This window comes from Callorhinchus milii, unplaced genomic scaffold (genome assembly GCF_018977255.1).
Source record: "Callorhinchus milii isolate IMCB2004 unplaced genomic scaffold, IMCB_Cmil_1.0 Scaffold3, whole genome shotgun sequence".
Taxonomy (NCBI): Eukaryota; Metazoa; Chordata; class Chondrichthyes; order Chimaeriformes; family Callorhinchidae; genus Callorhinchus; species Callorhinchus milii.
Window position 1 is genome coordinate 43,451,517 of NW_024704744.1, and position 13,740 is coordinate 43,465,256.

A 13,740-nucleotide genomic window follows, 5' to 3' on the forward strand; every position below is an offset into this window, starting at 1 on the left:
ACAGAGCCCTGAGGGACACCGCACGAGACAGTGCGGGGGCTGGAGGGAAAGCCTTGCGGAGACAAAATGAAGACGGTGGGAGAGGTACGACCTAAACCACTCAAGGACAGGGCCCTGAAGGTTGGGGTAGGAGGACAAGCGGCGGAGGGGGATAGAGTGGTCGACCGTATTGAATGCGGCCGATAGGTCAAGGAGGACGAGGAGGCAGAGGGAGCCCTAGTCGCAGATGGTCAAGATGTCATTGGTGACCTTGACCAGGGCAGTTTCTGTGCTCTGGGCAGCACGGAAACCCGACTGGAGGGGTTCGAAAAGTGAGGTGGAGAGGAAAGAGCGCAGCTGGGAGGCGACTCTTTCGAGAACCTTGGACAGGAAGGGGAGGTTGGAGATGGGCCGGTAGCTTGATAGCTGCGACGCATCAAGGGAAGGTTTTTTCAATGTGGGAAGTGATGGTGGCAGTTTTGAGGGGAATGGGAACAGAGCCAGAGGAGAGGGACAGGTTAATAGTGTCTATGAGAAGTGGCGCAAGGAGGTGGAGCTGGGAGATAAGGAGTGGAGTGGGGATGGGGTCCAGGGAGCNGGTTTCAAGGACAGGATGAGTTTGGTGACAGAGGGTGGGGAAACGGGTTTGAAGGTGTGTAGGGGAGGATGGGTGGGAGTTGGAGGGGCAGTGACCGCGGAGCGGATTCCCTTGATTTTGGATTCAAGGAAATCCAGCATCTCCTCGCAGTGAAGGTTGGAGGAGATGACCTGCGCGGGGTGGCGTGGGGGGACGGAGGAGTCGGGATGTGGTGGAGAACAGAAGCCTGCAGGATTACCCTGGAGTAGAAGGACGACTTGGCCGAGGCTAGAGTGAAGCGGTAGATTTTGAGGAGGTCCAGCCAGATTTGCCGGTGGACCGTTAGGCCAGATTTGAGGCAGGTGGGTTCAGCGGCCCGCACCTGGCTCTTCAGTGAGCAGAGGTGGGTGGTGAACCAGGGGGAGGAGCGAGAGTAGGAGACAGTACGGGAGTTGATGGGGGCAAGAGTGTCGAGTGTGGAGGAGAGGGTGTTGTGGAGGAGGGTGAGAGCAGAAGAGGGGTCAGTGAGGGTTGAAGGCCAGAGGGAGAGGAGTTCAGAGGACTCCAAGGCAGCGGTTAGGGATTGTGGAGGTAACTTCTTCCAGGGGCGGTAGAAGATGTTGGTGGGTCTGGTGGAGGTGGGTGGACATGGTGAAGGAGATGAAGTGGTGATCAGAGACGGCCTTGTCGGTAACGATGACATCCGAGACACTGAGACCCCGGGTGATCACCAAATCGAGTGGGTAGTCGTGAATGTGAGTGGCGGAATTGATGTGGAGGGAGAGGTTGAGCGAGGAGAGAAGGGAGGAGAAGTCCGAGGAGATGGAGCAGGAGGGGATGAAGTGCTGGTTGAAGTCGCCCAGGATGATCAGGCGATCAGAGCAGAGGCAGAGGGATGTTAGGAGGGTAGAAATATTGGAGATGAAGGTGGGAGAGGTTTTAGGGGGCCGGTAGAGGAGGAAAATTTTGAGTGAAATATAATAGACAAATATAATAGACAGATGCAACAGTTGAGTCCAGTGTGCATTACCAGCTCACTAGAAAGCGAGGTGTGGTTACAGGTTGCATGAACACAAGCTGCATTTCCTTCAGCCACCTCAAACAAATCAGCATCTATTAGTGGATACCTAGGAAGAGCTCCACACCCTGTCTCGTGGAAGCTTCACTCAAACAGTATTAAAAAAAACCTTACCGTCATTGGCTAAATGCTGAAGCCAGTCGTATTCTTTTTCAGTCTGAACTGCCAGTCTGTAACGCTCAGCCCACCTGAAGAGATCTCGTAGAGTAATGAACCCATGTTTTCCAGCAAAAACACTCGATCCTCTACGGCGAGACTATTTGAAGTGGAAAAAAAAGCGTCATTCAAAAAAGATTTCTCACAGATCTAAATTGTAAACGTGGGATCTCTCACGTGTTTCATGAGCTTTTAAACTTCCAGAGTTTAAGCAATCTTTTACATCAATGTAAAATTACTACGTTAAAATATTCCCAGAAACAAAAAAAAATTGCATATTTTAAGCTGATGGAGAGAGAGCAACTGAAATCACACACTCTGTGCATTTAGCTTCATTTAAGAATTTACAGAGTTTCAAATCTAATTACCTGCAGATCCAACATGACTTTAACCAGCTTTGTGCAGTAAGACGGTGGCAAACTGCATCTCTTGTGCAGGATTATCTCCAGCTCAGCACTAGGCAGCTCATCAAAGTGCAGCTCCACAAAACGGTTCCTGAAAGCCCTCGACAATACCTAAACATTATATTTAAAAAGTCCCAAAATTAGAATGAGGAAAAAAAATGTTTTGGAGGTTGAATGAAACAATATTATGCCACACCTTTTCAAATCCTCAAATGAGGCAAATACCATCGAAAGCTACTAATTTTTCATTCATTTTTACTGTATTTTCATTGTTTGCTGCTTTAGTAAGATACAACAATGTCAATGCTGAAAAAATGGTCCTTAGGTTATAGAGGCATCTTTCACTCTCTTGATTTCATTAAAGATTCTTGGAAAACAAGCAGTGAAGGCATAAAATAGTTCACAAAAGCATAAAATCATGAATTTGCACTGTGCAGAATCTTTCATATAGAAAGTCTCAAAATATTTTACAGGGATTCTGGAACACTGAGAAAGGTGATAGGAGGAAATTATCAAGAAATTAGAAAAGATTCAATTAAAAAAATCATCGAACTGTATTAGGTAATTAAGGCATTTTCATGCGATTGGAATGCTCATAAGTATCAAACTCCCAGGATAAAACTTTTTTGTCCACTGCAATGGGAGGTAAATGATGCAGATGGGAAAGCGAGGGAGGAAGAGAACAGTAAAACACACACTTGTGCAACAAACCTTTCTGCCTCCGTATAACCCAGGAGGATTCTGAGTTGCAAAAAGCATGAATCTTGGATGTGCTTTTACCACCTCCTGGGTTTCAGTTATAAGGAGCTCTCGGTTGTCATCAAGCAGTCGATTAAGTGCTTCCAGAACATCAGTTGGAGCCAAGTTCAGTTCATCTAGAATAATCCAGTAGCCCTTTCTCATAGCATCAATGAGCACACCTATGAGAGAAACAAGGAAACGTTGCATAATTTGTCACATACATGAAAAGCCACTTTTTCTAGTTGGGGAGGATAATAATAAGCCTTATCACATATTTGAGACATCTCTAAGCCCTTCACAGAATATACTGTAAAGTGTAGTGACCATGTGCTTTGTGGGCGAAAAGGATGGAAATGTAGATGGCGAACTGGGCTTCAAGTGACTTCCAATGAAACTGGAAATTTCACCTTCCCCAAATCAGCCTAGGAAAGAATGGAAAAAGACACCATCATACCCACAAAAATCAGTGCCAGTTAAATATTCCACACCACAATCCCTACCTTTGAAATTAAATTGCTGCGCGTTGGTTTGGTGGATTTGATCCCCAATTCGAAGATAGTACAATAACTTCCACTCTACTACAATACAGGCCTCTTGCAAGCCAAGAGAGGGATTCCCTTCTACACTCACAGCTCTAAAGCTACAAATATCTATGGCTCTATCAAACCTAAGACTCTGCAGGGAGACAGACATAGATTAGGCAGCAGAAGCCAAATTTAATCTTTATTCTAAACAAGAACAGATGCGGGAATGTTACAGCACAACAAACTATATGTGTAAGGGAAAGAGAGACAAAGATTTCATCAAATGAAATGTTACCAATCACTTGAAACATTTAACCTTTTTTTAAAAAAACTTTCAAAATGGGATAAAGTTGCTTTTACAGCATTTTTGGTCTTTAAATTAGATTACAGCAGTTTCATAATTTTTTTATTTCTTTTAGTTTCAAAAAAAATCTTTTAAAAAGTATATAATTTGTACAAATGAAAGCAATTGATGCAATGAAACAATGACACCAATTCACACTCATCTCTGCACCACAGATTTTCCTAACCCATCATTATCAAATACACAGAACAGATTACATTTACACAAAGATTTGCACAGGATCAGAACAATACAAAGCCATATTATCCTGTCCATGTTTGAAATCAGTAAGTAAATTTAAAATTCAGCCACAAACCTTCTTTGAACATGAGTTTTCCTGTAGCATCAGACGCATAACATCCAATATATTCCTGAATGTCTGTATGCTCATGATTGTTAATCCGCACACAGTGGTTTCCAGTTGCAGAAGCCAACCACCAGATCAAACTCGTTTTCCCAACTGAAGTAGCGCCTTGAATAAGCACCGGATGTATCCTATAAGCAAAACCAATGAATAAAAACATGATATATTACAGGATGATCTTGGTGAGGCAGCAATCTTAAGAACAGCTAATTTCTCAGTGCCCTGGGATGTCTTTCCGATGTGCAGGGCCTTCCTGCCCCTACCCTATGGAACTCCAGCCCACATTCCCTTCGTCTCGCTTGCTCCCTTGCCTTCAAGGCGCGTCTCAAAACCCTCCTTTTCGACCGAGCCTTCAGCCACTCTCCTACACTCCCTGCCATCCACCCTCCCCGATCCCGACCCCCAGCTCGGGTCCAAATCCCTGACTGTCTAGCACCTTGGGATGTCCTCCCGACGTGAAAGGCTCTATACAAATGTAATTCTGTATTGTACAAATGTCATTTGTTGTATTCTCGAGGATCAAAAATAAAATTGATGATTCACTTCATGGCTGTTTGTGAAACATTACTATGTGCAAATTGGCTGCTGTCACTGCACTTCATAGTAAATCTTGTGAAGCGGGTTAAGACATCGTTCCAATGTAAAAGGTGCTAAGTCAAATTTAAGGATTATTAATCTTTCCAGATGAAAATTGAAATGACAAAGTAACTTCCCTTACGCCATTTCTAACCTCATTATAGATTACTTCCAAACATGACTGATCCAATGCTTATTCCAAGTTTAACTTTTTTGAAAAGCACAATGATTTTTTCACGCTGGAGGTCTGCTTATTGAAAGTAAGTTGCATTCTCCTACCCTGCAGCAACAACTCTCACTAGGTCCCGCAGATTGAGTTTGACAGAGGAAGTGAGAATGTAAGACTGGTCAATGACGGACTCTTTATCCCCCGTTGTAATCCAGTAGCCTTCAATCAACATTGTACTCCGATCTTTAGGTTCTGGGATTCGCTGAAAGAAACAAACAGATGAAAAACACAACTGATTAACTTTTTAAAGCAGTATGTGCACTTTACTACATACGGTTGAGCACCTGTTATAATGCACTATAATAATACGTAGGTTTGCTTTTAATGCACAAATCGCATGTAGACCCTCTTTTACTGTTCATGCACAGCTGGCGGTTCACTTTACATGTCAGCCAGTCACATGCAAAACAATGGCAGACTTCTGGTTCATTCGACTATGCCTAGGCTATGAGCCATTTGCGACTAATTACTACATTTCAGTACACAATCAATTTAAAAATGCATCTTAACCACTTACAATCAAACATTGATTCACAAGATCTGCATCATCATCCACATACCTGGTTGAGCACAGCCTTAGCACCACTGCCAATAATATGATGACAGATCAGCTTCTGAACTACTGGGTGAGATGTGCGGTCCAGCTGAGTTAGAAAACTCATGCAGAAACCCTGTAAAATGTGAAAAGTACATTGTGAGCATGCTGCCAGTATATATACGACGAATAGGAACTAGCTATGTAAAGCAGCACCCAACACATTGCCTCTAAAACAGAGACTCGAGGCTGCACAGTCAAGCTCTGCAACAATAAGCAAATCGATGGAGAAGGATGAAAATACAGACAGCACAGGACTTAAGGGCAGATTCACTCACTTCTTTGCCTATGTTAAAGAGCAGCTTCATGGTCATATGGCAAAATAGTTTCCTTGTGAGAGGGTTTGAGCATCTCTGCAGACTATGATTAAGCTTATCACAGGACTAAGGGAAAAGTTTGTTGTAATGAAAGGGTGCAATTTTCTTCTTTTACCCAAACCTTTCATTGAGGCTGCGATGAGCATTTGACACGATAATCTGCTACTTCACACAGGTTACAAAAGACACAAATAAAACAGCCTGTGCTCGTTGGTACCAAAGTTCTCTGAAAATAAAAAACAATGTTTTCAGGATTATTTACCTCATACAGAGAGCGCTGAACGCTGCTACAGGGGTTCAAAGCTGCAAACCTAAGAGCCCGGCAAAGAGTTCGAAGGCTGTAGTGAGGTCTGTGCCCTGTACCATCGGTTAGTTTGGTATGTGCTTCCTTACGTACTGTTAAGTAAAAGCTAACAAAGAAAAAAGCACTGTTAGAAAACGATAGGTCTACAAGTTCTTCAAGCAAAATAATTGTTATTAATAACAATAAAATTATTATTCTGCGATTATTATGTTTTAATAAAATAATAAATACAAACAGATGAAACAGTCACAGGGAATCACTGTGATTGCTCATAGTCATTTCCCTTTTCATCTATGGAATCCTTAAACGGAAGTAACAACAAGATTGCATTTATAGAGTGCCTTTCACGTTGGGAGGACGTCCCAAGGCGCTGGACAGTTGGGTCGGGACCCAAGCAGGGGGGAAATGGTCAGGGTGAGGGGAGGGAAGGGAGGGAGCGAGGAGGGGGTAGAAAGTCGAACGGGGAGGTGAATGCACGGTTGAAGAGAAAGGTCTTGAGACCGGCCTTGAAGGAGGAAAGGGAGGAGGCGGTGAAGGCACTGGGGGATAGAGTTCCAGAGCCTCGGGGCTGAGAGGCTGAAGGCCCGGCCACCGATGGTAGGGCGGTTGGGGCGGGGGATGTGGAGCAGACTGGAGCCAGAGGAACGGAGGGTACGGGCAGGTAAGTAGGGGGATAGTAGGTCGGAGGTAGGAGGGAGCAAGGTCGTGAATGGCCTTGTAGGTGAGGATGAGGATCTTGAATTCGAAGGTAACATGAATGATGAATTCCTCCTTGGATTTAACAGTAAAGCTGGTCGACGGAATAGCGAGAACAATGAATGCAATTTTAAAATGGTCATTTCTTTGCACCTTAAATAACTGGGGGGGGGGGTTTCAAACTAGCAAAAATTTTAACAAAGGAAATAAAAATATGGCATATCCCTTACTTCAAGTCATTGTGCACTTTATTTTTGGTTAAAAACTAACTTTACTGCAACGTTTACCTTTCACAGATCATTTAAAAAACCCAGCAACTGTGAAACATTAGAGATATTCTTACTCGATGATGCCTTGAATGGTTTTCTTGCTGATATATAACCCCTTCAGATAATCAGACGTGAGGATTCGCAGATCTCCAGTGTTCTCTAGTTCTTCTACATACAGTTCTGTAAACCTGTTACCAGAAACAAGTAAAATAACTCAGTTCAAAATCCACTGCAATTTCTAATAATAAAAAACTCTTGCATTTAATTAATTGAGGACAAGTACAGTGAACATTAGAAGACAAAATACAGAATTAACAGGTTGCAACAAAGGGATCATTGTAAAGTTTTGCTTACCTGTTTCTTATACCTGGAGGCAGATTCTTCTTTCCTACGTCAGTTGCTGGATTCATGCAAGCAAACAAGCGGAACTCTGGGTCACGTTGTATCGGCTCTATAATGGAGTAAATCGGGTCACTGATAATCACCCATGAAACGTGAACATGTGAAGGCAGAAAAAGAGTCCTCTATAACTGCTAGTGGCATTCCTGCACACGATTCTCACTCTCACAAATCTGACCAGAAAAGGCTTTCCCAGTAGCAACTGTTCTTAAACCTGTGTACACCATCTGGCGTGAGGGAAAGAGAAAGAAAGCTACCAGATTACTGGCACTGACACGCTCTCGCCAAAGGATATGAAGACACCGCCAATTTCTTACACGGCGAATTCCCTATCTCAGGCAGAGCCAGGAAAACAGGATGAGAGGGCGGGGGGGGGAGAAAGGGGGAGACCCATCTAGAAATCCATATGTTGTAAAATGCAAAATGTTATTGACAGATAGCATAGAATCATGGAACGTTTCAACCCAGAAATCCGCCATTTAGCCAGGAGTTTTAGCGACAGGAACTACCAAATCTAATCCACTCTCCTGCTCTCTCCAAATATAGTTTGCCTTCAGCATTTACCTATTTCCATTTAAAAATAATGAATAGACTCTTATACCTGTGTCTCCTCTGTCCAGCAATATCAGAGAGCTGGTGTTCCCCTCCAGTAACCCACTCAGACACTCCAGGGTCTCTGCTGCAGCCAAATTTATCTCGTCCAATAAGATCCACTCTCCTTTCTTTACTGCCTGGGCCAAAGTACCCTGGTAAAGGACACCAAAAATACTGTTAAAACAAGCAACGCAATATTTTGATATGTAAACTATTGAATCTATTCTTTGCCCCAAAGAACTGTTCAAAACCAAACAGGTAATGCATGTGTGGTAGGTGTGAGTGATAAAGCATTATATCAAATGCCAGGGTTATTGCTATTATAAAAAACAGCCTACGTTGAAGGTTAAAGACGAATGGCTTATTTTCGCTTCCTTTCACGATCCTAAATTAGTTAAGGAGCTACCTATTGAGGGATTATTAGTAAATATTCTGGAGTCAGCAGGGATGTATTAAAACTAATATTTCTCATTACAAAATTGTATAATGCTCTGAAGACAAATTAAAGTTGAAATAAGATCAGGGATTGTGGGATAGAATTCCAGATGGTGAGGGCAGAGTAGCCAATGGTAGGGAGGGCGAGGTGAGGGACATGAAGCAGGCCGGACCCCACTGAGCAAAGAGGTTGGTAGGGGGCAGGAGGTCGCAGGTGTACGGGGCTGAAAGGCCATGGAGGGCTTTGCAGCTGAGGACCAGAATCTTGAATTGTATCCCCTGTGTGATAGGGCTCTGAGACTCTACCCTGCGTGGAGGGCACTATATAATGCAAGTTGTTGTTGTTGTGATGGGAAGCCAGCCAGTGGAGTCGGGTGAGGATGGGGGTGATAGGGTCACGGAGCCTGGTGCAGGAGGGGACACGGGCTGCAGAGTTCTGGATGATCTGCAACCTATGAAGGGAGGAGTTGGGGAGCCCAACAAGCAGGGAGTTTGCATAGTCAAGGCTGGATGTTACAAACAAGAAATATCCTTTTCCAGTAGTATTTTGGATCAATTATAACTGACGTAAGAAATTGGACTTTAAAATTCTAAGGGAGGGTTGTGATGGTCAATAGAAAAATTATTTCCACTAGTTGATGAGTCAGTGACTCGCCAGCACAAATTAAGAGAGTTAGTAAATAACCAAATTGGAAGATTAGGAGAACTTTTTCACATGGACCTTCTTCTGTGCTGTAAATTTCTAGGTTTCTGTGGAATTTATTGGCTCCAAATGTTATTATCTAAATGAAGGTTTATCTTCATTTACAGAATAGGATCATATTCATCCACTGCATTATTAGTTATTGTGAAATAAAGTCCATCCACGCTTAATTAATTTATTGTCCTTGGAGTTGGTGGCTGGGTTGGGGCGAAAAAAGACAGTTGCTTTGCTGTTGATCTGAGAATAGGGAGCGTGGAGCAGAGTCAACTCTCTTGGGGACTCAAGGATACAATAACTGAGCCAGACATGACCAACAATAGGACTTGGAAGGGATTCCCTTTTTTCCCCTGGAGGAAAAGAGAAAGGGAAGAAGGATTTTGCTTCACTCAGTTTCTGGAAAAATAGTAAGATGCTTATTAGTCGTGGTAATCTGCATGTTTTTAATTGATTCCGTTCCAGCAGTAATCGCATGCTCTCGTTGGGGTCCCTAATGCTTTGGATTCTGCCAACCTCCCTGAACAAGTGAAAGGATGTCTAATGTGTCAGTCCATGAGCACAAGTGAAACCTACAGGCAAAAGATTTTTTTGCAGTATGTCAGTAAGACTGATAACCCTTTTGAAGAAAGCAGTTGATATGCTGGGTGTCAAACGAGATGTCAATCCCATTTGTATGTTACCTCCACAAAGGCAAATATCAGTGTCGATTCAGTCAATTTCATCTGTTGCTGAGCCTGAGAAAGACGTAGGCCAAGTAATTCCCATTTCTCCCTCAGCCAAGATCCTAAATTTAAAAAGAAGTAACAATGGAAAATAAAAATGGAAGAAACATGGATGTTTTAAAATAAATGCGTTTGTTTTAGGTATAAAGCAGATTGAACTCAAAAACTCTACCTTTTTACCCACAAGATCAACTCTTTTTCCCTCAATACACTGAGATGTTACAACAACAACAAAATTACATTTATAGGGCACCTTTCACGTCGGGAGGACGTCCTGAAGCGCTGAAATGTTAATGCGAGAAATGGAAGCATTCCCATTTTGGGCAATCAAAACCTGCTTCAAGTACCCACCAGGTTAGCCACAGCAATTACTCTGCTCAATCGTATCCTCAGTAAACCTCTCCCCATCGCATTGCACTCGTGTAACATTTTCTCTCACCAGCCATCCTGTTATTTAGTCTAAAATGTGATAGCTTTCATGGTTTTAGCCCTCACTTACTAAGAACTGAGGTCACCTGCCCATTGTACATGCAGTCAACAGACGCAACTCATCTCAACAAATGAACTGGGATGGATTCCAACCCAAGCCTCACAGGTGGCTTCGAATCCACTTCGTTTTTACAAACAAAACTTGCAAAATGAATTATTTAGATACAATACTTATCCTTCTATAGTTCTATCCTCAAATTGTTTAGTTTGGGAAAGATATTCAAATGCTCCATTTGTTGTAGAACTTATTAAAGTGCTCTGAATAAGTGTTCTGGAAAATAAGTGTCCTCATCATGTGCCTACTTTATGTTTTTACATGGTCACAAATCAATATTAATAATGCTGGTACAGGCATGGTCATGTTACAGGACTGCAGCATTAAAGTATCAGAATTATGTAGGTGGATAATATAAAAATTAATCATAAGAAAGCAATGGAATATTTGAGTTAAAAAAATAAACATTTGTACCTCTGACATTATCTTTCAGCTATCTATTCAGCAAAGGTAGAAAGGTGTTGAGATATTTATTCACCAGTAAGAAGGCATTGGACAACTGCACTATTCCAAATCAGTTCTCTACATTCAAACCATCAGTAAAGGAATCCAATACACAAACGCAACAAAAGCTCATAATATCTCCAGCAAAAAATATATTCTCACCATTTTCTTTGGATTTCAGTTCCTTATCTACAGCTGTTTTGTACACGTGTTGCATCAGCTTGAGTAGATCATGCCAACGCTTCTGCTTACTGCACACCTGAATGTGGCCCAGGAAGGTCACATTCTGCTTCCTGGAGAAGGTCTGAATGAAAAGCTCCTCAAAAGCTTCTCGTAGAGGTAGCATAAGTAGTCTGTGATCTACAGGCTTGTATCTGAATAGAAACAAACCAAAATCCCCAAATTAGGCATTGTTTCACACAGTCACCTCATTAACATAATTCACAGCTCCTCACTTTGGTTAGCCTAATCTGCATGGGATTTACATCAACAAATAACTACAATTCAAGATAATCAGAATTAGAAAATAATATCCTAAAGATTGGAAACCTTTATAGTTATGTATGGTAGCCAACAATCTTCCAGATAAAATTGGTCATTCAACTTCACTGCTCTGTGGGTTATTGCTGAGAAAAAAAATTGATGACTGCACTTTGAGACGTCTTGACACGATAAGGCGCTATATTAAAAGCAAAGATTATTATATATGTATTCTCACACTTGTTGAAGTATTGTGAAATCTTTCAGTAGGGTCTTAAGTCTCTGATTGTCAAACAACCAGAGCTTTAGATACAGTGAGAGAAGTTCCAGTAGTTCAGTTCACAGAACAGCGAATCATCACCCATTTGCTTAACACAATCAGAAACTATCAAATCCAAGATTTGGATGTTTGATTTTTAAAGCAAGTTTTCAATCCATCAAAAAAGCCTTTTCTTTTAGAAATAATGCCCTACATCCAAAGTGCACAATGGGAATTTGAAATAAGTAAATACGTTTAGAATGGAATTGCAAGAAATAATTTTGGGAAACCTACAATAAAGTAGTAAAAACTAAAATGAGCTCTTAGCCCTGTGACACATTTGAACCTGTGGTGGTGAGACCTGTCTTTAGTGTACTGTGGGTATGTTTACACGTCTCCAGCTCTCATATCCATTACTTTGATTAAAATTTGCATTAGATATTTACAGGGTCCTACTTGTGATATAACACTATCCCTCTGTTATCTTTTTAGGAGCAGCAAACCAATGTTTTAAGCAAATAAAACATTACTTTTAATGAAAGCTGCTCTCAACTTCAAGAATGGATAGTGAGAGTTAGAAGAAGAAAACGTACAGACCAATTTTAGTTAGTTATAAATAGGTGGAAAAGATAGCTGAGTGGTTAGAAAAGTTAGAAATAAACAAAATAAAGCTGGAAATAAGGTGGCCCCTCAGGGACAGAAATAATAAATTGAAATTAATAAAACTGATATTTTAAATTCTACAGATAGACAGTCAATGATCTATCAGAACGCAAACCATCTCCAGTTAATAAGTTACAAAGAAGGTTATTTTAAAATGATTCTCCAAACACACAAAGATTCAAGCAAATCTCCAGTTACCAGCTTTATGCCATCTGAACGATCCGGAAAAGAGTGCAACTCTTACCCGCCAAGTAGATCTGCTGTGTCACTCTGCTGATTCATGTTTACAACCCTCAATTTGTGTCCTGTGGAACAATAATTTAACGAGGACTAAATTACAAGATATTGATTCACCACAGAAATCTCAGCAATCAGAACTTAATATTCACAGCAACTATTAATATTTCCCACCACTTGAGTACATATGGCATATAAAATGATGTTTCAGCACCATACAGTGTGCCTAAACAGTCAAGTCGACCTTAAAGTGACTAACACTGTGGCATCTTCTTGGATGTCCTTCAAAAACAGTTAAAGAACAGATATGAACCAATCTGTAAAGGTCTGCAAATAATTAAATTTCCATTACCAAGTCAAGTCAACTCCAGCTGCTTCACCAACCTGTAATTCTGGCCAGGTATTGCACAGTAGATGTTTTTCCTGTGCCTGTCTCGCCAACCAATAAGACAGGCTCCTCTTTATTAACACAGACAGAGAGTTGCTCCAGTAGCACAGATGAAGGTCGTGTGGCTGCAAACGTCTGGGTTTCTCTTAAAATTTGATAGAAAATCCAGTCATAAAAAAGCCAAGACCACAACAAATTACATTTGTATAGCACCTTTCACATCAGGAGAATCACACTTACATAAGGTGATTTGGTACAGAAACAGACCATTTGGCCCAACCAGTCTGTGCCCGTGTATATGCTCCACACAAGCCCCATCCCTCCTACAGTAATCCCCTCTATTTCCTTTCTCCCTCATACATGCATCAAGTTTTAAAATGTACTATCAAGAAAAATCAAACCGATTACAAATTAGGAGTATCAGCACTCCGAGACCCTACCTCACGTGAAGGGCGCTATATAAATGTAAGTTCTTGTAGACTGAGTTCAAAGTCCCCACGTGGTGCCTGAAGCTACAGTCTTCTGACTCAGAAACGAGAGTGTTAATAACTGAACCAGCCTGACACCTATTTACCAGTAAATGTCAGGCAGGTTAATAACAACCCAATGACTGGCTCATGTAACAATTACCTCTCAATAAATACATGTTTCAAAGACAATTAATACAATGAAGCAGCACAAAGTTCTTCCGACAGGTAACCTCTTAAGCAAGCTAACAAAACA

General features: G+C 41.7%; 1 protein-coding gene across 1 annotated transcript in view; it reads right to left on the minus strand.

Moving 5' to 3' along the window:
- The window catches only part of mdn1 (midasin AAA ATPase 1), a 107,452-nt gene that overhangs the window by 76,675 nt on the left and 17,037 nt on the right, over positions 1 to 13,740 (minus strand). The window contains exons 14-27 of the mRNA XM_007903533.2: positions 13,014 to 13,162; positions 12,637 to 12,697; positions 11,153 to 11,364; positions 9,961 to 10,064; positions 8,153 to 8,297; positions 7,507 to 7,603; positions 7,227 to 7,340; positions 6,146 to 6,293; positions 5,532 to 5,642; positions 5,022 to 5,173; positions 4,119 to 4,297; positions 2,906 to 3,114; positions 2,159 to 2,305; positions 1,749 to 1,890 (exon numbers count right to left, since the gene is read on the minus strand). Coding sequence (XP_007901724.2) covers positions 1,749 to 1,890; positions 2,159 to 2,305; positions 2,906 to 3,114; positions 4,119 to 4,297; positions 5,022 to 5,173; positions 5,532 to 5,642; positions 6,146 to 6,293; positions 7,227 to 7,340; positions 7,507 to 7,603; positions 8,153 to 8,297; positions 9,961 to 10,064; positions 11,153 to 11,364; positions 12,637 to 12,697; positions 13,014 to 13,162 — 1,970 coding nt within the window. The remainder of the gene's footprint in view (positions 1 to 1,748; positions 1,891 to 2,158; positions 2,306 to 2,905; positions 3,115 to 4,118; positions 4,298 to 5,021; positions 5,174 to 5,531; positions 5,643 to 6,145; positions 6,294 to 7,226; positions 7,341 to 7,506; positions 7,604 to 8,152; positions 8,298 to 9,960; positions 10,065 to 11,152; positions 11,365 to 12,636; positions 12,698 to 13,013; positions 13,163 to 13,740) is intronic.